This window comes from Epinephelus moara, chromosome 3 (assembly GCF_006386435.1).
Source record: "Epinephelus moara isolate mb chromosome 3, YSFRI_EMoa_1.0, whole genome shotgun sequence".
In the NCBI taxonomy this organism is placed as follows: domain Eukaryota; kingdom Metazoa; phylum Chordata; class Actinopteri; order Perciformes; family Serranidae; genus Epinephelus; species Epinephelus moara.
In genome coordinates this window covers 4,714,303-4,736,335 of record NC_065508.1, presented here as the reverse complement: position 1 = coordinate 4,736,335, position 22,033 = coordinate 4,714,303, and the positions used below count along the sequence as shown (strand labels likewise).

General features: G+C 41.7%; 2 protein-coding genes across 3 annotated transcripts in view; one reads left to right on the top strand and one right to left on the bottom strand.

The window, feature by feature from the left end:
• The first annotated feature begins 211 nt into the window (after positions 1 to 211).
• On the top strand, positions 212 to 5,190 carry cnot8 (CCR4-NOT transcription complex, subunit 8). Its single transcript, XM_050040586.1, has 7 exons — positions 212 to 332; positions 2,036 to 2,241; positions 2,881 to 3,074; positions 3,195 to 3,356; positions 3,542 to 3,686; positions 3,816 to 3,926; positions 4,356 to 5,190. The coding sequence occupies exons 2-7, from the start codon at positions 2,125 to 2,127 to the stop codon at positions 4,482 to 4,484; spliced, it is 858 nt and encodes a 285-aa protein (XP_049896543.1). The 5' UTR covers positions 212 to 332; positions 2,036 to 2,124; the 3' UTR covers positions 4,485 to 5,190.
• The window catches only part of gemin5 (gem (nuclear organelle) associated protein 5), an 18,114-nt gene continuing 752 nt past the window's right edge, over positions 4,672 to 22,033 (bottom strand). Inside the window, exons 2-28 of one of the 2 annotated variants that reach the window (XM_050040567.1) lie at positions 20,894 to 21,048; positions 19,829 to 20,010; positions 19,513 to 19,667; positions 19,238 to 19,336; positions 18,611 to 18,743; positions 18,123 to 18,288; positions 17,582 to 17,794; positions 16,784 to 16,869; positions 15,911 to 15,993; positions 14,720 to 14,856; positions 14,026 to 14,099; positions 13,336 to 13,517; positions 13,051 to 13,190; positions 12,711 to 12,882; positions 12,393 to 12,602; positions 12,246 to 12,302; positions 12,021 to 12,146; positions 11,819 to 11,914; positions 11,400 to 11,537; positions 10,084 to 10,231; positions 9,843 to 9,962; positions 9,519 to 9,729; positions 8,900 to 9,166; positions 8,592 to 8,754; positions 7,664 to 8,159; positions 6,215 to 6,302; positions 4,672 to 6,032 (exon numbers count right to left, since the gene is read on the bottom strand). In XM_050040567.1, the coding sequence (XP_049896524.1) occupies positions 5,868 to 6,032; positions 6,215 to 6,302; positions 7,664 to 8,159; positions 8,592 to 8,754; positions 8,900 to 9,166; positions 9,519 to 9,729; positions 9,843 to 9,962; positions 10,084 to 10,231; positions 11,400 to 11,537; positions 11,819 to 11,914; positions 12,021 to 12,146; positions 12,246 to 12,302; positions 12,393 to 12,602; positions 12,711 to 12,882; positions 13,051 to 13,190; positions 13,336 to 13,517; positions 14,026 to 14,099; positions 14,720 to 14,856; positions 15,911 to 15,993; positions 16,784 to 16,869; positions 17,582 to 17,794; positions 18,123 to 18,288; positions 18,611 to 18,743; positions 19,238 to 19,336; positions 19,513 to 19,667; positions 19,829 to 20,010; positions 20,894 to 21,048 (4,262 nt within the window). In that variant the 3' untranslated portion in view covers positions 4,672 to 5,867. The remainder of the gene's footprint in view (positions 6,033 to 6,214; positions 6,303 to 7,663; positions 8,160 to 8,591; positions 8,755 to 8,899; positions 9,167 to 9,518; positions 9,730 to 9,842; positions 9,963 to 10,083; positions 10,232 to 11,399; positions 11,538 to 11,818; positions 11,915 to 12,020; positions 12,147 to 12,245; positions 12,303 to 12,392; positions 12,603 to 12,710; positions 12,883 to 13,050; positions 13,191 to 13,335; positions 13,518 to 14,025; positions 14,100 to 14,719; positions 14,857 to 15,910; positions 15,994 to 16,783; positions 16,870 to 17,581; positions 17,795 to 18,122; positions 18,289 to 18,610; positions 18,744 to 19,237; positions 19,337 to 19,512; positions 19,668 to 19,828; positions 20,011 to 20,893; positions 21,049 to 22,033) is intronic. The other variant, XM_050040569.1, reaches the window with a different exon arrangement.

Sequence of the window (22,033 nt, the reverse complement as noted above, 5' to 3'; positions counted from 1 at the left end):
ATGAAATTGGCATGCTAAAGTGAAGTAAAATCATGCACAGCACTTTTGCATCCCATCACTAGACTATTCAGGGTAAATGTGTATTTATTTTATTTTTTATGTATTGAAACAATGCAGTTGAGTTTCATGCCATTTCCACGTGTTGAGCAGTTTTTTTTAATTCCACGTCGTTACATTTCCAACTCTGTAGGTGGCGGTGTGACCATTTAGCGTCTAAGTGCCATCCGCCATTACACACAAAGAAGGAGAAGTAAGAGGAAGAGAAAGCGAAGAAGAAGAACAACAGAGGCGCTAACAGCTAGCTTGTCAGGTTACGTCGATGAAATTCTGAGGTAAACCTATTTTTTATACATTTTATACTTTCTACAGTAACACTCTGACATGTTTACAGTGCGTGTAGCTGCTCTGACGTGTAGAGAAGCGAAAAAGCAGAGTCGTTTCATTTATTGTTTCCCCCGGTGTTGTTAGCTTTCTCGATAACGCGAGGATTAGCTTGTAAACGTTAGCCGCTCATGCTAAGCACTCAGCTCGTCCCCTCGTTGCAACGCCGTTACTTAGTATATTAGTATTATTTCACACTGTGCAGTTACTAAAGCCTTCCAAGATATTAAACACCATTATGCATTTCCTAAGAGTTTCAGTGGAAATGAATGCCTGTCAGTTTTGGTGTCGTTTCGTTAGATATCTGTTAGCTTAGTTAGCTTAATAATATAAACAACACAACTAACGTTAGCTAACTTAAGGTTAATTTAACTTTGTGTCATGGCAACACAAAGGCAGTTCATTTATTCCCAAGAATGTATATTCTCAAGAAATTTTACTAATATTATCTTGTCTTTGCAGTCATGAAAGGAAAATATAATTTAAATCAAATAACGTTAGTGCCTAAATATTAAAGCCACTCTTATTAAAACTCGACACAATTTTATAGTCGCGCAAACTCAAGTCTCCACAATGACTATAAAGTTGAATCAGGACCTCACCAGTACATTCAAAAACAAAACAAACAATAAAAACCTAACAATACAGCGTTTATCATGGTAGGTCTTATTGGAGGGCTGCTGTATCAGACTGCATTAGTTTTACCCTACGTGTACCTAAACTGGCAGCAAAGTTTAGTACACCATTAAAGATGCAGTTGTGCAACTGGCGATTCATTTAGCTCACAAAACCCATCAAAATAAATAACATTTTGTGTAGCACAGCTGTAATTCTACAGTTTCAAACAAAAGTTTAAAGGTCCCATATTTTGCGAATTTTCTTGTATTTGGGGTATCTACTTGAACTGCTTTAATTTTCAGGAAACACATTATTTATCTCATACGGCCTGCCTGAATATACCTGTATTCTCCCACTGCCTGAAACAGTGTTTTAGCTCTTTTCCGAAAGAGCCCAGTTGGCTTCAATTGATCAGCATTTCTGGGTCTTCCACATCTGCATCCTCTGCGTCTTTGCACCATTATTGCAACTGTGGAATGACTGCAACGCCATTTTCTATCTTCATGTAGTATAGTTGTGACATCACAACTTCACGAAAGTCCTAACAGCCCGTTAAAAGGCACCCTTTCTGCATAAGGCTTGTGTGCGTTTCTCTGTGGACTGAGCGGTTTGATACTTTAACAGTATTCAGCTCCTATACCTGCTGTGAATATATAAAACAACAACATAGAAGTCAGATTTGTGACTATACAGAAGATTTAATAAGTCCTTAAACATCTAATATTCATTTAAAAGGTGTAAGCAGTGCAACTTTGCATCTTTACTCCTAAAAAAAACTTGAAAGACATCGCATGGAGATGCACAAGGTTGTAATGGACATTGGTTGTAATGTTTCACACTGTTGATTTATGAGTAATTGATTAACTAATATACGTTCAACTTTCATGTGTCAATTTGTGTGCATCACTCTCAATTATAATAGCATTAGTGGTACTAACAATAATCTTTGTCCTTGTTTATCTGATGTTATCCTAACAGCAGTGTTGCAGTGCGATTGAAGTGTATGCACCAACTCCTTCTTTTCATTCTCTTCTAGAGTTGTTTCTTCATCACACTGCCTCCCCTTTACCCCTTCACAAGCGCTGCAGGATTGTTGGGTTTCGGCTCTCTTCCTCACCTGCCAACATGCCAGCCGCACTTACAGATTCCAGTCAGATAATCTGTGAAGTCTGGGCGAGCAATGTCGAGGAAGAAATGAGGAAGATACGGCAGATTATTCAAAGCTACAATTATATTGCCATGGTAAGAGACGGGCAGTTTTGAGAGGAGTTGCTTTCTTATCTTTTTGAGTCATGTTTGAGAAAGAAAGAAAGAAGTGAAGACTTTATGACTCAAAGACATGCAATGAGAAATCTTCAGGCTTTTGTTGTTTTTAATGTGCAGCATTGTATTTGTAGTTGTAGTTATATGTTGTTTTCTAAAGCCTTTTGCATTAGTGATGCATGACTGAGTGGGGATTAACCCTAACACCTTTGAACATTACTCTTAGAAACCTATCCTGTCGGTAGATTTCATTCATTCATTAATTTATTTTTTTTTTACAAGAAAATGTTCAGTCTTTATTTTGAATAGTAAACAAGTAAAAGCCTAAATTCAATTTTTAAATAAATTTTGAAGCAGAAAGACTTACATTTGAGGGACTCTGCTTCTTAATCAGCAGCTTGTATGCCTCGTGTTGCATTTTTTTGGTAAAACCTCAGGGTATTTCTCCTCCGTAAAAACCTACGTAACTCTACGACATCGGTCAGACAGGTTAAGGCAAAGTAGGAACAAAAAAAGTTGCATAACATAACTGCAGTTCACTCCAGAGTAGCGACAATCACATACTGAGAAATAACAGTGAAGGGTGGTCTTTTAAGGTATTTATTTATTTTTCATCAGGACACAGAATTCCCCGGAGTGGTCGTCCGGCCGATCGGGGAGTTTCGAAGCACAGTAGACTACCAGTACCAGCTGCTGAGGTGTAACGTGGACCTCCTGAAAATCATCCAGCTCGGCCTCACATTCATGAACGAGGATGGAGACTATCCTCCTGGCACGACGACGTGGCAGTTCAACTTCAAATTTAACCTCACGTAAGTGGGCCGTCTTCTAGCACTTTGTGATCTAGTCTATCATTACCAAAAGATTCATCAGCTGATGACTGAGTTTGATGATAACACTTACTGAATTTCTTTTTCTGTGGCTCCTCACAGAGAAGACATGTACTCACAGGACTCCATAGACCTGCTCCAGAACTCCGGCCTTCAGTTTAAAAAACACGAAGAAGAGGGAATCGACACACTCTACTTCGCTGAGCTCCTCATGACGTCTGGTCTGGTGTTGTGTGAAAACGTCAAATGGCTGTCCTTCCACAGGTCAGTTGTATGTTCTGATTTGAGCTTTTGCATTTTGGTCCCAGTTCAGAGGACTGTGAATCCTGCAGTTACTTTAACAATGACTTCAACTTTGAGCCACGTTGACTGCTTTTTAGTTTTAACCCAGTAACATCAGTGTGATCCAGTCCGTCCTGATCCAAACCCCCCTGCTCTGTATTTCTCAGCGGCTACGACTTTGGCTACCTAGTGAAGCTCCTGACAGACGCACGGCTCCCTGAGGAGGAACACGACTTCTTTCAGATCCTCAACCTCTTCTTCCCAGCAATCTACGATGTCAAGTACTTGATGAAGAGCTGCAAGAACCTAAAGGTATTATAGGCTGGATACACATATACAGGAGGTAGACAGAGATGAGATTGTTGTTTTACACTTGTACATGGACACTAAGTCTGTCAAATCTTGTCAGTCTTGACTTATGTCTTATGTGTGTTTGTGCAGGGAGGGCTACAGGAAGTAGCAGACCAGCTGGAGCTCAAGAGGATCGGGCGGCAGCATCAGGCTGGATCAGACTCACTTCTCACGGGCATGGCTTTCTTCAGGATGAAAGAGGTACAGTCACACAAATATCCAGAGGTTTAGATGTATTTGATCTGTAGGATAAGCAGCTTCTGTGCATTTTCAGGCAATGTTTCTTCCAACTTTGATTACCAGAACATTTTTTACCGCAGATGACTATCAGACGACTTTGTTTACTGTTAACTGTGCTGAAAGATGCCCTCTGGAAGGATTTATTTACAGTGACTATATTTACAGATATCAGGCGGGATCACGACATTTTTTTCTCCTGCTTCTTCCAGATTACAGTTCATTCATTCTGTTTTTGCCCTGCGCATTACCAGGCTATCCTGTCATGCTCCTCGCTATACTGCTTCTCATAGAAAACTGATGGGAACAAGCTGCTCATAACTCAGCACACACTTTGAGGGTGTGTTTCAGCAGCTGGTTTCATCTTATTGAAATCTGTTTTGTTTTCTTCAGCTTTTCTTCGAAGACAACATTGACGACGCAAAGTATTGTGGGAGATTGTACGGCCTGGGCTCGGGCTCCACCCAACCTCAGAACGGCATCTCCAGCTCGGGCCAGGAGGAGACGAACAACAAGCACTGACTGAGCGCTCAGAACCTTCAAGTGGAACACGCACTTGTTTTAAAACCCGACCAGCAGATTTCACCTCTGATCTCCCTCAACACATGATCCCTGAACGAGACTTAACTCAGTGTTTCTTTAAATTTTTCCTCCTGAGAGACTGTAAAACGGACTCACGGTGACATTGGATCCTTCACTGGCTCAGTCGTTTCTTTTTAGTTGCTTTTACTGAGTATATGGCCATATATTCAAAACACTTTTTTAAAAATCTGTTTTTGTTTTACAGCATTATAGTGACACCCTTCTTTAACAGCATGGGACCAGCTCCTGTATCATACCATGACTTCAGACCAAACTTTGCCAAAAACAGTCAGATTCCTTAGTTGAGACTCTCCTTCTCATCAGCCGGACTCATCTCTTGTTGCAGGGATTTCATTTTTTAAGTTAATGTTGGAAGGGCCTGTAAATTAAAATGTATAATTTTGATGAAAATAAAAATGTTTTAGCTCTTTTCCACTTTCAAACTTTTAACAGTGGGCGTCAAAGTGTATAACTGTGCTTGGTTATGCATGTGTTTCAATGGGCAAACTACTGTCGTTCTGTACATTCAGCCACCAAACCAAACTGTCCACCGTCAGGTTTACAGATGTTGTGGTCACTGTTGTTTTTACATTCTACATTGTTTTAAACAGTTGTATATTAAATTGTTTTGTATTTTCAATGTAAATGTTAAGTATTTGATCTTTTTCTTTTTTTTTTACCAGCCACACACTGACACACAAACATTTGTTCGAAAGGTTTCATTTCAGGTCATTGGAATTGCAATTTCTCATGTTAAAAAATTCTGAAACAATTACAGTAATCAATTAGGCAGCTGATAAAAAAAATAACCTTTTTTTTGGTTATTAACAAATTATCAAGCAAAAATGCCAAATATTTTGTTTACAGCTTTGCAAATGTGAGGATTTTTCTTTAACTGAATATGTTTTGAAAAGCTGGTCAAAAATACTCCCAAATTTTCCAGAGTCTAAGGCCAAAATTTTAAAAACCCCAAAATATCCAAATTAAAATGACTTAAGATGTCAGCAAAAAGCAGCAACTCTTCACGAGAGGCTGGAAGCAAGAATATTTGGCATTTTTTTCTTGATAAACGATAAACAGTTTAAATAGTTTGAACAGTTGGAGTACGTCCTTTTAAATAATGCAAACTGTGTTAAACAGCCCAAAACTGTCAAATTACAAACTTCCTCCAGCTCCAGGACGCACAGCTCTCACTTTGTGTCCCCCAGGCTGCAGACTCAAACAGAATCACGATGTCTAAACATCACTTTGTAATTAAAGGTTTTTTTATTCAACAAGTAGCTGTACAGTGGAAGTGCTTCGTTCAGTCAACTAATGAAAAATTCAGGCGAGGAATCGCTGAGAGGCTTTGAGGACAGGGGGCGTTGTTCCATATTTGCGGAGCAGATCTTTGGCCTTTTGTTGGAGGGACTCGGAGACGGACTGTGAGAATTTGCTGAGGTACAGCAGAACCAGGCAGCATTCAACAACGTCTGGGTGAGGATACATCTGAGAGGGAACAGACAAGGATGGCATTTTAAACCAGCAGAGATGATCAGGTGAAATCTGGATGTGGACAGCGAAATGTGATTTCCAGACATGAATGCAGCCTCAGATGTTGAATACATGTGAAGTTGCTCCCTCCCCTCTAACCTCATATTGTACAGTAGGTGTTGTGTGGAGAGTTGTACCTTGATTGTGTCGGGCAGGTCAGCCAACATTTTCTGGTGTTCTGACATCTTGGCAGACAAAGACAGCAGAGTCTCCTGGTCCTCAGGTCTGAGGGAGAGAAAATACAGATGCTTAAATGGACCATCAGCAAACTGTTCAGTATAGGACAACTACAGGAAACTAAGACTAATGAATAAATCATCAATCGAGCAGCTAAAACACCTGAAATCCTATAAGTTTGCCATCATTGAGCACCACTTCCCACCACTAAAGGTGATATAAAAGTATTGTAGTATACAATGTCATAAAAATATAAAGTAGTAACAGTATATTGTGTCATAACAAAAAAATAATAATAAAATCATGCAAAAGTCATAGTATAGTATGCAAAAAAAAAAGCATGTCATAATTTTTTTTTTTTTTAAAAAGCCCTAGTGCAATATCACAAAAAAAAAATCATATTACAGTAACAAAAAACAAAAAAACAAAACAATGGCAGAGTAGTATGCCATAAAAAGTCACAAAAATGTTAAGAAAAAAGTAAAATTTTAGTAGTCAAACTAAACTTATGTTAGTCATAATAATATCATTAAAAAAAAGTATAGTATAAAATTTAATGATTTAGTATGGGATAAAAATGTAATTAAAAAAAGCCACAGTATAGTAGGACACAAATATGTCACACAGTGTTAAAAAAAGATGTATCTGAAAGAAAAAAATGTAATATTGTATATAGTATGGCAAGAAATGCCATAAAAAGTCATAGTATAGTTAAAAAAAAAAAAAAAAAAAAAAAATCACACTATGGTGTGCCATAAAAATAATGTCACAGAAAATGTTAAAAAAAAAGTCTAAGTATAGTATTCCATAAAATGTGATGCAAATATTGTAGTATACAATGTCATAAAAATATATAGTTATAGTATGTTACAAAATGTAATTAAATCATGAAAAGTCATGGTTTAGTATGCCCCTAAAAAACATGTTATGTCATAAAAAATGTAAAAACAAAAAAATCCATAGTACAGTATGTCATAAAAATAATAATATGACAGTAACAAAAAATGTCACAGTAAAGTAGTATGCCATAAAAATGTAGTGAAAAACACTACAGTAAGCTATGTCATAAAATAAAATATATCCATTGTAGTATAGTATGGCATAAAAATGTCATTAAACAAGTCATGTATAGTATGACATAAATTAACACAAAAAAGTAGTAGTAAGTACTAGTAGTAGCAATAGTGTGGCATTAAAAAAATATATATAGTATGTCACTGAAAATGTGAAAAAACCTCATAGTATAGTATGCTGTCAGAATGTTGAACACCTGATTGTATAGTATGCAAACAAAAATTATAGTATGTCCTAAGAAATCATATGAAGTGTCCCAAAAATGTGACAAAAAAGGCATCAGAAATTGAAGAACAACAAGTCAGTCAATCAATAACCAATAACAAAGCCCTCACCGCTGGCCAGCATCAGCAGACCCCTGGCTGTCTGATGACTCTCTGGTGGTGGAGGTCTGCGTGGGCCCGTCTGCCTCTTTGTCCCCAGAGTCCAGCTGCCCTCCCTGGTTTCTGCTGTGCTTCAGCACCATGGCTGCCAGCCGCTCCTGGATCTCGCTTATTGACCTCTGAGTGGCCTGACAGGCAGCGTGATGCTCAGACAGAAGCAGAGACACGTCAAAGTCCAGTTTATCACACCTCCTGGTCTCCGGGCTGACTCTCTCCTCTGACTCTGATACAGCTCCGTTCACGACTGTATCTTTCACCTCGTCTCCAGGACTGGAGTCAGCCGCTGTGAGGGAACATCTGCTCTGCATCTGGATGGAGTTGCTCCACCAGTGTTGGTACAGATGGTAGTAAAGGACGAAAGCCTGTAGACTGGTGGTGGCAGCTTTGGGTTCTTCTTCTGTAGGATGAAGTGTTTTGGGGTGTTTCCTGGAGCAAAAACTGACGTCACCTGATGAAAGAGAAAGAGAAAATATAGATGGTGGTGAGACAGCTCAGAAAATCAAATGAATACATTATGGCTGAACTAATAATGATTTCCATTAATGTAATTATTAATCTAATCAATTAATCTAGCACTCAGTTTATACTGTAGTTGTGTGCTACTTACAGAGTATTTGTGGGGACAAATTTAATTCTGGGATCTAAATGATGTTATGACCAGTCACCACAGGGTGTCGCCAAATCACCCAAAACAGACGCTTGAGACTTGATGGCTTAAATACACAGTATAATTTGCACTCCAACATCTTCCACCTAAATGACATGCCGCCATGTTACACCAAATTCTGTTTCTCATTAATGCCAAAAAGCTTATTTAAGAATTAAATGACGGAACATCCATGTTTCCCCAAATTCATAAATGACTGACTGACAGACGTACCGTCAGGGAACAGCAGCCTGCAGAGCTCTGCAGAGACACAGAAGTGTCCGGCATCTCTGAGCCAGGCCACCGCCTGCCACAACTCCTTTATCAGCTGTCCATCATCGTCCAATAGCCAGCTCAAGAGAGCGCGGGTCAGATGGAGGGATGAGTACAGCTGAACCTGAGGACGAATGACACAAAGACATGGCTTACTTCCTCTCTGCTCTGGTATAAGACTTCTTGTAAATATTGATACAGGTTTTATTTGCTCTTTTTAACCAATGTACATCTAAAAAAAAGTCAAAAGCAGTGTGAGGACTCTTCACCTGTCTGAGAGGAATGTTGGTGGAGGGCGTCGGACTCTCCACAGACTTCAGCTCCTGCAGCAGAGCTCCGACGCTGCGGTGTCCTTCTGACTTTTGTGAAACACCAAACTGCTCCTCCCACACGTCTCTCACTTTGTCCTGGAGGCAGACGCAACGCTCACCTGTCGACGCCCAGGGGTGAGTGGAGACGCAGGGCTGGGTTACATCTTCAGAGTCTGCCAGCAACGCAGCCAGCAGCTCAGCGACACAGAGGTGCAGCCTGTGGGCCTGCAGAGGGTCCAAACAATTCTTTATGTCGATGATGATTTCACATAGCAAAGATCTTTTTCATGCCTTCAATCAAAAAAGGTCATATTTGCCCATTTTGCTCACTTTTTGCTTTTACTGAAATTAACTGTTGTCTTCACAATTTGGGAAGAAAACAGGTTTTGTGCATGATTTTATGAAGCCAAGGACAATTTTTAAGGCATCACAAAGGGCTTTCCAACCTTTTTAGCTTGTCTGAGGTTGTATCAAAGCACCAAAGAGTGATGTTCCCTTCTCAAATGTACCAAGTAAAGTTAAAAATCAACATTATTTGTTCTGCAGAAATGTTTTTCACCAGGTTTGTGTCACTGACCAGCAGACTCTGCTGTGAGCTCAGGACCTCCTGGGCTCCGACCCAGTCCTGAGCAGCAGCCAGGTCTTTAGCGCACCGCAGCGCCAGCGACTGAGCCAGAGCGACCTCTCCTGAGATTCTCGCGAGAGTGGCCGCTGTTCTCAGTGAAGGGACGTCGCTCTTTCTGGCGATGACTTTAGCAGCGTCGAAACTGGCACCTGCAGCCAGGTAACTAAAAGATGAGGTAAAACAAATAGTTTAAATATTGTTTTTGTAACAGAGATTTAAACTCATAAAAACCAGTTTAACCACAAGAGCAGGACAAAAAGAGGAGATAATTCTCACCATTTAGCGGCTGCAGAGAAATGTCCGTCCTTCTCCAGCACAGCGCCCCAGCTGGTGTACAGCTCCTTCAGGATGGGATCGTCTGCTGGCAGCCTGGCTTTGACCAGAGCTATGGCCTCCCTGACACAAAACACACACAGATCTCTTCTGTCAGTATATGAACAAAACTTTACTTGGAGAAACTGAACTTAATAAGGAAACAATAATTGTTCATTGGAAACTAAATGATTACAAAGTGAACCTGTAAAGCTTGTGAGAGCGGAGCAGGTCGACGGCCTCGTACAGCTTGTTGACTGACAGCAGGTGGGACGCTGCCTTCAGGTACTGCTCCTGCAGACACAGCTGCTTGACGAAGGCCTCCACTGTCCGGCTCCACACCTCGTACCCGGCTGGAGGAGGACACACACACATGTAGTATTGTAATAACATCTGGAAGTCTAATATTGTATCTTGGGTAAGTCAGTTTACCTTATGATGTAACTTACATTCCTAACCTTTCATGCTTTTGCCTGGTAGGGATGGTCATACTGCTTGTTCACTAAAGTTTATCTTAGTGGCTCCGATGTGTTACATGTTACTAGTTACATAGTTATTTAAGAAAACTGTAAACACTAGTGAGAAATCTGCATATCAGAGGATCAGAATGTCAGCTAAATGTCAATATTAAAAGGGGTGTATTATGCTTTTCCTTATTTCATGTCATCAGTGTTTCCACTAGGTTTTTTCCAGCAGCGGTGATGAAGTGCCTGAATGCTATTTTGTACCGCTCTTAGATATTTTGGGCATCCGCTGACACCAGACCGCTTTGACAGATATTTGCACACAGTTGTAGATGTCAAATTACTTTTGATAAAATGCTTCCCATACCCCAAATGCTGTTATGATTTCTCCTGCACGTAGGGACAGATGTAACATGTAACATACGTTTCAATCAATATTGTGACTCTAACATTGCTTGTAACAATCCATGACTGTTAACAAGTAAAATGGACACTACATAAAAACCAAATAGTTCAAGAGATTTTTGAGCAATAACATCAAAACAAAAAATATTGCAATTGCCCCTGGTCTCCCCTGATTAACCCTGCATTTTAAGAAACTTAAATCATAGGGAAACGCAGATGAGAGAGAGCTGGTATACATAAAGGCGCCATGTTGTTTATATGCGCACAATACAGGACGAAACAAAGCTAAAAGTAAACACTGTCAGAAAACAAGGGAGTGTATCGCAGCCTCTACAGAAGCGGTGTGTGTGTGTGTCGGACTAGGAAAGAGAGACAGTGTGAGCTGGGCGTCAGGTTTGCAGTAAACCATGAATGTTCAATGTGTGCTACAGCTTGAACCTCCAGACCAGCAAAGTTTTTTAGCAGCACATACACAAACTGTACTGTGTGTTTTGTGCCATCTGATCAGCTCATCTATTTGTCCTCCAAACTATTTAGTTAAGCGCTAAAACAGAGCTTTCAGACAGACAATTGAAAATCAAGTGTATTTTTTAACAGTAAACCATGTAAACATGTTCCAGCAGAAACCCAAAATACAAGTATGAAGTCTTACCCATGGGAGCGACGGAGAGCAGGTGGTCATTCAGCTCTCCTTTCTTTGTGGCGAGCTGCAGCGCCCCCTCCAGGTCTCCGCTCCACAGCCGCAGGTACACTATGGAGTCGTAGTGACCCGCCTCCACGTGACCCTCCTCTGAGGAACAAGACACAGCACAACTACTGACTTCACTGGCACAACATCTGAGATCTTCACTCCATTTAAAGCTCATTCCAAGAGCTGGAACCAGCTGGATATTACAACCCTTGAAGTGAACACTGATTTATATCAGGAGCACACAGTGTTTAGATTTAGCAGTCATGCTCATCATAAGCATTTTCAGAGTATCCAAAGGTGTCAGGTGTAAGCCTGAGCTCACTTTGTCTTGTGTTAGTCACAGAGTGGACATACAACACATGCTGAGAAAAACAACATACCCTCTGCCTCAAACATGCGGTACAGAGCCTGTCTGTCAGAGAACAGGCCCAGATGGATGTGCTCTCCCTGGCCGGGGACACAGCCTGCAGGGGGAGCTGGAAACCACACAAAGTTCAGTAAATCGCTGTCCTGAACGGTCTCTCTCAGACTCTGCAAACCAGTAAACTGAACCATTATTCTCCACAGCAGACTCAGTCTCACCATTGCTGTGTTTGACAGAGGCCAGAGTGATGCAGTCCTGCAGCAGGTCCTCTTTGGGCCGATGGTCCATGGAGGTGCTGACGGGCAGCATGGAGCGAGCCTTCTTCTTCTTCAGCAAGTTAAAGTCTGGAGACAAACACACCCAAAAAAAATGACACAAATCCAAGTATACAGCCAATTTCAATTAAATTCAGCTGAGGTTGTTTTTAGAATTAAAGTACGCACCTGGTTTGTCTTTGCTTTTTGTGGCAGTCGAGGATTTTCTTTGCACCTCAAAAGTGGCTGAAACAAAATTTCAGAATTAGGTTGGCTATACATTCAAATGGCCCCAACAATCTCACTGCTTTTCAAATCTGTAACAACTACTCTTACATGATGGAGGTACAGGACTGTTTGTTGAGCTGACTTCATCTTCCTCATCTTCACCAGACAGCTCCTGTCCCTTCGCCGCATTCTCTCCTCCTGTAACTGGCCCTCCGTTCATCTCCAGCGGTGCAGCTCCGGCTCCAGACGCTGTCTTGTTCTTCTTCTTCTGCTTAGGATTGGCTTTCTTCTTCTCCCTCAGGTCGACCATCTTTTTCCCTGTGCAGATAAGCGTGTGAATGTTACAGTCTGCCATCAAAAGACAGGAAGAGAACGTTTCTTTAACCCACTGTTGATCTTTCTGGGTGTTTCGAGACAGATGTTTACCTTTAGGTGGCTTTGTGAACTCTTGTTTGGAGACTCTCCACTCCTGCAGGGTGAAGTCCTTCCCTCCGGTCCAGATCACATCTGGATCGACAGGCGACCAGTCCACGCACAGCAGATAACCAACGTGACCTCTGTAATTAGACAGGGCCTCCTCCTGCAGTACGTCCCACACCTGAGCAGAGTGAAAACAGAAAACAAAGATCCACTTATTAAATCCAAACCCCTTAAAAAGGAGCATGTGGTGTACAGATTCAAGATGTTCTACAATTTTGAGCCAGACCGTAGCTCATCTGGCAGGAATATTATGGTTGTATACACATGAAGCTGGCCTGGTACTGACCTGGGCTGTGCCGTCATATGAGACGGTGACCAGCCGAGCTTCGTGGTGTGGACTCCAGGCCATGCCGGTGATTTTATTAGTGTGACCACCTAGCCTGCGATACGGCTCCGTCAACACCACAGGGCTTTCTGGAGGATTCTCTGTGCGAAAAGGAAAACACCAAACTCTTAAAATATTACAAGACGAGATCTTAGTTGAAACTGTGCTTTAGAGAACAGTGTAAGCTCTCACAAATAATTCAAGGCGGACTTATAATAATACAATGTGTCTGAGGTCCCCACCCACCTAAGATGGAGCGGAGATCGTGCACAAAGACCATGGCATTGCTGGAGCCCGATGCCAGGAGGCAGTGCAGCTCTGGCGGGGAGCTGTGGTCGTGATGCCACCGTAACGTGTTGATGATCTTGTGGTGCTGCTGAATGCTGCACAGCAGCTTCAGACTGGGAGCTTCATACACATCGATACACCTGCAGCAGAGAGACCAGAATTACAAGTGACTGCATTTCTAAGACAACATACTACGACAATTTGAAGCAGCTGACGCCTGTTAATGAAGGACAGCAGCATAAACACATTTGAGCACAGGCAAAAAAACAGCTTGATGAATTTGACATATTTTAGAGAACTTGATTGGTTTCAATCAGCTGATAAGGTTTCTCCTCCCTAATACAAATTCAGCACGGTGAGAATTCAAACTATTGAACTGTGTAGCCGACTAATCTGCAGCAACTGCGTGATGCAGACAGATTGAGTATCTGTCTGGTTTAGGATGTTTAAGCGCTGAGATGAGTCATTGTGACATCCAATCATGAACTCAGAGTGTGACCTAGTTATGTGACTACAACAGTCCACAGAAACAAATCCATTATTCTGTAGCCCAAAGACGACACACTGTAAGCAGACAGTTGGGCCCTCACAGGACCCCACAGGCTGATGGTGTATGATAGGACGTGTCAGGCCCGGCCGTTCACTCACCCGTCCTCGTTGCCGATGGCAACCACTTTCCCATCTGGCTTCCAGCTGAGGTCGGTGTGCGGAGACAGCTTGTGCTGTTGGGAAACAGAGCGCACCTTCATAACCTATTCAAATCACCTCCATTTACATTCAGTGGAAAACATGAAACAAAGTGTCGCAGCCAGGAGCGCCAGCCACGATATCTGCTGGATTAAAGCTCTGACACACAACCTGAGTTTGTTATGTGTGTCTGTCTGGTTTTACTGTGGCTGACAGGTGCTCCTGGTTCACTACAGGGTCTCTGAAGTCTGTGCATTGACGTAAAAGGACACAGAGGAGTGAAAGGTACTCAGATAAAGGAAAGCAAAAATACTGACACAAATTAACTTCTCTTGATATATAATGATCGTTTCACTGCTCACTGCAGTGTCAGCATGCATAACAAGAGCTCAGCGGTGAATTTCTGAGAAGGTAGCAGCTCCCTGTTTATTAAGAACGTAACCTCCACAGGGTTTTGAACAAACCTGGAGGGTGTGTTCAAAACTTTACTTCTTTACTTATGTGGTACAAAATTATCAGATGAGCACATCTAATAACATGCTGTGTGATTCAGCACAAACCCACATTGAAAAAGCATGTACTTAAACATGTCAACAGATTGCAGGTTAAATTTGCCCAGACAATTATGTCACCATCACATCAACATCCCTCCCACCTTGATGTTGTTGGTGTCTCTGATCAGCTTGTCGATGTCCGACGCCTCTCCACTCAGCTTAGAGGGATCGTGCTGCAGGATGATGCCTTCGCCGGCGCAGCTGTACAGACTGTAGGACGGTTTTCCTCCTGCTGCACCTGAACACCACACACAAAAGCAGACACAGGTTTCAGGTTGACTGTCTGCTATCGACAAACAATGAGTTCTAAAAACCTTTTGGTTCAGCAGCTGATACGAGTTTAGTATGTTGGTGATGAAATTAATTAAACGGTGTGTAGATAAAACTGTTTTTAAGAGCTGGATTTCATGACACTGCATTTCAGTGATGAGTTTTGGTGTTCCACTGTGGCCTGAATGTCAAATGAGTTTTTAAAAAGCATGTGTAGTTCATTCGAAACATTACATACTCACAAAAAATGATGACACAAACCGGAATTATTCATTTCGCTGCAGAACTTCGTCTCGGTGCAGCTGTGTGTGTGTGCAGTTTTTCGTTATAGTTGTTGACTACAGTAGGTGTTGTTGTTTTTTTAATAGTTTCTTCTAAATTGATGTCGTTCAGTGTGTTTCAGCCTGGTTCATATACAAGTTGAAGATATACTCTAGGCACCCTGCATGTTACAAGAAGCACTTACTATTTAAATATAAAGAACAAAAACAAGTGCGACAGACAACAGTCTTGACATATCCCGAGATGGAGGAAGCAGCTGGATCTAGCGTCTTCTGTACACCTATTGAAAGTCAACCTGACAATCTGAACCAATGAGATGACAGAACTCCAGCACAAACATGAAGCGAGCTGAGCCGGTGTCAAGACTGCAGCTAAACAAAAGAATTGCCTCTTTTTGTCGTTTAGGAGCCATCAGCGGTTTGTTGGCACGGCTACAATCATGTTTATGGCTTTGAAGGCGAGCGACTGATACGCTAATCAAAATGTCATCTGCCGACAGCTGGTAAAATTGACTTCCTACGTCTTGATTTCCCAAGGAGCGGCTGAAGAGGGGGGAGGTGAGCAGTCAGTGTTTTCTCAGCTCATTCAATTACAGAGTCAATTACAAAAGGGCGTTCAGAGATGTTTGGGCTTTTTCGCTGACTCGCTGGTTTTTTGGCGTCCCACCGCCTGTGTTTTTTGCTGGGTCAGAGCGTTCAGAGGAAACAGCAGCAGTTGCTAAGAGTTCATTAGGAACTTACCAAATGACATTGGGGGGACTTGGGGTCCCCAGGCCAGTGTGTACACTGTTTTTCGGTGATAGGAGCTCGATATCTGCGGAGGCCTGGGAAGAGATGAAGCAGAACAAATGCCCAGTCAGGAATACATGACATAGATAGCTGCAGGAAAATGGGACTCACGGGCCTCGAGAGATTATGAGATGAATCCATAAGGCCCCCTTCTTTTTTTGGCAGGGGTTCCTGTGTGGTTTAACTTCATGACTTTCAGAAAAGTCTCCACATCACAACACTCATTCCTTTTTGCAGTTAAAAGTCATGCCAAAGTCTTAAAGGTGTCCTGTGGAGTTTTATTGTAGACAAAAGTAAGGTTTATTCTGCACTGTGTATATGCTTGATTCCTTCTTCATAAAACATTTGCACAGCAATTTTATTTGAAGAGCTGAAACAGTGCATTGTTTAAAACCATGTTTACGTGCTAGAGGTCTTCCTACCTGCTTGTGTTGGCACATTGCTACACTGACGCCAACTGTCAATCAGTGGAATAGTATGAAAGTGATGACGAGTGTGAACAACGCAAAAACTTATTGGGTATAGATATTTTTTTTGCTTAGACACATAATTTGCAGAGCAGCTCTGAACGTTGTAGCAGGAACAAAACTAAAAAGCTATTTCATTATACTGCACACGTTTAAACATGAACCCCTATGACTTCAATTCATCAAGAATTTTCTTCGTTTTTGGATTCTTTGTTCACCAGAGGCACTTGAGAAAAACAAATCTTAGGTATGAAACTTAAGTAGGTGTGTGTGTGTGGACTGGTGTGACAAAGTGTTGGAAATGTACGTAACTTGGGAGACTACAACCACTAAAAAAAAATTAAAATAATGATCTCACCTGTTTGAGAAGACATCGTAGATACCAACTTTACCATCGTCAGTTCCAAAAGACAAGGCTCCTTCTTTTTGTGGGTGCCACGCCAGCTGCAGGAATAAAAAAGTTTCTTAATACACTTAATCTTATCTATGAGTCATCTAAGACATTCTGAAATGAGTAACGGCTGTCGATAATGGAAGACACTTGATGCAAAACAAACCACTGAAGTCTAACTTAATCATATTAATCCTCTCCGCGAAACAGGTGTGTCGGGTTGATATTAGCTCTTCATTAGATGCCTGATATCATTCAGCTTTGTCATCAACCTCAGACATGATGAGAGTTTGAAGATCCCAGTGAAAAATTAAAGGATGTTTAAAACCGATAAATTAAAGTCTGAATCACAGCAAGTTTACAAATGTCCCTTTTGAATTCTACGCCTGCGAGCGGCTGATAGGAGTGTGTCTGCTCTTATCAGCAGCCCAGTGGAGCATTTTTTTCATAAGTAGATATTTAGATAGTAGAAAAAATGTCACTGTTTTATTTCTTTTTGTCACTGCTCTTACAGCAATATATAACAGAAGATTCCAGACCCTAACGTACAGATTATGTGACATACAGCTACTAATTCTGCATCGTACAGGCAGCTAATATTCTCAGTATCTTCTCTGTATCTTCTGTTTTATCAACTACAAATAAAACTATTAAACCAAAAAAATTAGACTAAATGTGTGGTTACATCCTGTACAACAACACTGGTAAAAAAATAAATAAAACATGGGTGGGGCTTTAAACTAAAACTTGAACCAAACATCTTACCGCTGTGACCTTGGACTTGATTCCCTGCCAGAAGGACCTGGTGTCGTATTGGTTCTGGGTGGTGAGTGTGTTCCACACTCGGATCATGTTGTCACCGACGCCCAGAGCCAAACACCCCACGCCCACAGGGGAGAAGGTCAGGGCGTAGACGAAACCGCCCAGAGTGGGCAGAGTCCAGCAGCAGTCCATAGAGGCCAGGTCCCAGCATTTAATCTGGAAAATAAAAAGGCTAGTCAGGGCTCTTCACAAATACAGCACTCCTCCAATGAGTCAGCTAGCAGAAAGTCCTCCCTGCAACAAGATGAACCTGCTTTCAATCAAAGGCCATTTTGGAAACAATACTCATGTGATAAACAGACCTTCTGTCCTGACAAAAAAATTAAAAACCTTGCATGTTCTGAATGTCAAGCGAGGCCTGACTTCTCATTTGGTATCCGAGTCCCAAAAATCTCTGAACACAAGGTTACTGAAACTCCAATAAACTAGTTACATAAAGCAAAAGGAAACTTTGTCACGTGCAGGACCAAAGAAGGCGACCCACCTCTCTGTCCATGGAGGTGCTGATGAGCAGCTCTCTGTCGTCCTGCAGGTGGACTGAACTTGTGTTGAAGATGATCCTGTTGTGGTTCTGACCCTCTGACGATGTCCCAAACAGAGTCCACCTCTGCTTTCCTGACCTGGTCAAGTCCCACATCACCAGCTCACCACTGGAGATGCACACATACACACACACACACACACAGAAGTATGTCAAGCATGCTTATACTAATTGAAGCATTTGAGGAAAAATAGTGTCTCTGTACAGTATGGATGTTTTTGTTTATCGCATGGTCCTTTTTACTGCACTATGAGTGAGTTTGTTGTCCCTAGATTAGTAGGCAATGATACATATTAATTTCTGTGCACAGCAAATGAAGAGATCCCAGTTTTAAAGTCTCTGCAATGTGATTACTGAAAATAACTAAAACCAGAAGCTGCTGTCAAGGCAGGAAAGTCATTAATTACAGGTGTCATAAGACGCGTGTGCACCTGAAGCAGCTGGACACAAGTTGTGTCGGCCGTCCCTTCGGCCAGTGGACGTGGAGCCACAGTCTCTCTTTGACCCCGGGGTCGACTGCAGAGCCTCTTTTCTTCAGATACGGCAGCTTCAGGGTCATCACACCTGCAGGGGGCCGGAGATGAGAGGATAACACAAGTTCATCGAGTTCTATCTCTCTTCAAGGACATCAGCAGTGTGAGTTCTCTACTCTTTTTAATTTGTATGATTCTATTTTATTAAGATCTTTTAAGCCCTTTTCATCTCCAGTTTTACCAGTGGTCTTATTTTGAATTATTTTGAAATTTGAATTAAATAGAAATTTGAGCCTAAAACACATTCAGAAGCCAGAATTCTTTTTCCTTTACACTGACAGGATGAAAAATCAATGTAGTTTTTTCTTTTCTTTTTTATCATAAATGAATAATTCGATACAATTCCAATATGTTACGGAGCCTCTTAACACACTACAGATACCATACAAAGGCTTTTTCACTGTGGCACATAGAGCAATCAGGAAGAAATAATGAACAAGCACAAAACTCTGGCTATTTGCAGCTTCAAACCAAACATCTATCTTAAAACAATGATGCTGGTCGAACCTCAGCTGAAGCTTTTACCTTTTCCTCTCGCTGAGCTCCAGATCCTTATCGTCTGGTCTTTGCTTCCAGATGCCAGATAGCCTCCCTTCTCATCTCCTGCAGACACTCCACTGATTGCTATACCATGGAAAAAATAATACACGTGCACTTTTTACATCACAAGCCACTACAACATTTTTTCCTGTCAAGTATGTGGTTCTTTGTACAGGATTTCCAAACACAGCAGATATTGCAGTGACAAATGTTGCTTGCACAAAACCAAGGTATGTTTTTTTTTAATGACTGCACACTGCTACCTTCACTGTCCTCAGGTCTGCTGTAGAGGGCATCCTCGCTGGCCAGCGGCGACCACGCCAGTGAGTGGATCTCATCGTCGTGCCCGCGGAGACGATGCATCACCTCGCCTTTCTTACTCACATCAATTAGCACAATCATCCCGTCTTTGTACCTAAGACAGAATCATCACAGCACTGTCACAACTACTGAGATTTACATTTAATTAAACTGAAGTTTAGAATACTTTCTACTTTCACCATATAAGTTTTATGGATTCTAGAATTTTCTTCTTTTTTTTGCAATTTAGGGCTTCAGAGTTTGGACTCTTCTTACCCCACAGCCACAGAGCTCCAGTTGTGAGGAGAGCAGGTGAGGCAGAAGATGGTCCTGGGCTCCGGGAAGAAGCTGGTGGTGTCTCCTGTGTTGTACCAGTGACAGACCACAATGCCCTTCTCATCCCCCGACACCACCAGGTTTTTATCCACTGGAGACCAGTGCACCGCTGCGACGGGGCTCTGTGTGTGTGGGAAAAACAACAGTAGTGACATCCTGTTTATACTGTGTGTCAAATTGATTTTACCCGTCAGGCTCCAATGGAAAGTTTTAGTTTCTTATGAGAGTCAAACTGCTTTTCCAGGGCTTTTATAACTTCACAGGGAATCAAATGGAAGCAAACATTTTTAGCATGGGAATTTTAACATCTACAAACACCCTAGTAATGTCCTCAACACCTGTACTGGCTGAACATTAACTGAAAGAGGACATGATTAATTATCGAGACAAAAAAAAAAGAGCTGAAAGTACTCTTTTGCCTCACTGAATTGATTTGCAGTATATCTGGTTGTTTTATGCTTCATTCAGGTTACACCAACTATCTACTTAGACAGAAATTCAGACCTATCAGGGGCCTTAATCTGTTCTCAAAGAGGGTAGCCTAACCATCCTGTCAGTGTGTGGCTTTTATTCTTCAGATCAAACCCTCCTAACCTTGACAACTGTTATAAAAATGCCCTCAAGAGAGCCACTGAATCATTTTAGAGGAGAGGCTTGGGAGCCAACTGTACAAATCATCGCTGTTCGTCCCCCTGCACAGTAAAAACTATCCTCCACATTCTGTTCAGCTTTCTCTCTCCAGACTAGGTCAGGAGCCCACTCTCACCATGACAGAATATAAATGTGAAACCAAAATGTGTGACAGTGTAGCTGACAGGATTATCTATCTGCTTCATCAGTTCTAAAAAAATCTGTAGAGGAAGACTGCTTCAGCCTCAGAACTGAGAATGCTGCCTTCTGCTGCTGGAGCAGGGCTGACTGCAGCCTGCAGGGAGCGCCACAGCATCAGGAAAATGTGCTGTTTCAGGTGCAATGACTCAACACAACAGGAAAGTTGACTCTCACCTGGTGAGCTGCATGCTCCCTTAGAAGAACCTTATTGTCTGAATCCCAGAAGCGAACACTCCCATCAGTGGAGGAGCTGACACAGACGTGACTCTGCCCTGCATGCTGGCAGAAGGAAAAGCCTGACACCAAGTCTCTGTGGCCGACAAGCTCACCTGCAAAACACAGAGTGTTGGGTATGAGAGTCTTATCATGAAGAAAAGATAGAAAAGGCCACAAAATACCAAAACTGAGAAACAAGACTGTGATGCCTCTGCTTGGGTAAATAGCAAGAAGAAATTTAGGAAGATGGTTTGAGATCTGAATTACACAGCCAAACTAGATAGATAGATAGATAGATAGATAGATAGATAGATAGATAGATAGATAGATAGAAACAAATAATTGAGAAAATAACGGCAGTCCTAGCTGCACCTAATGAGTGCTTTCATTATCGATCCAAAGTCTGACAAAATAACCCTGATGATGTCATTGCCATGTCATCGGGGTTAGTTAGGTTTGAGATTTTGACTTCAAATTTATAACAGAAAGCCTGCATTACAAAAGATGCTATGGAGCTGCATTATGGGAGTTGTAGGATTCAGTGTTTTTGGAGGGTCATTCATAAAAGCCAAGATGAACTTGACTTGAACTTCAACTCTGCTTTGATTTGAGCACTGTTTTAAAATCTGTCTGTCGCAGATCCCCACACTTAATGAAAGTACAATACTAAATCACTGGTATATGTGTCTTATTGATTAATTAATTCCTCTAAAAATAGGGAGAAAAGCCTGTCAATATTTCCCAGTGTCCAAGATGATGTCTTTAAATTCCCCGTTTTGTCTGACCAACAGCCTAAAATCTCAAGCTATCCTGTCTTTTGTGAAGCTCAGACGAGCAAATATTTTTGGTTGATAAATTACTTGAATAATTAATCAATTACCAAAATTGTAATATCAATTAATCTGCTGATCACTTCGGACTATGCTCAGGATTTTCTATGAGTCTGTGGTGGCCAGTGCTATCCTCTATGCTGTTGTGTGCTGGGGCAGCAGGCTGAGGGTGGCGGACGCCAACAGACTCAACAAACTGATGCGCAAGGCCAGTGACGTTGTGGGAATGGAGTGTGACTCTCTGATGGTGGTGTCAGAGAGGAGGATG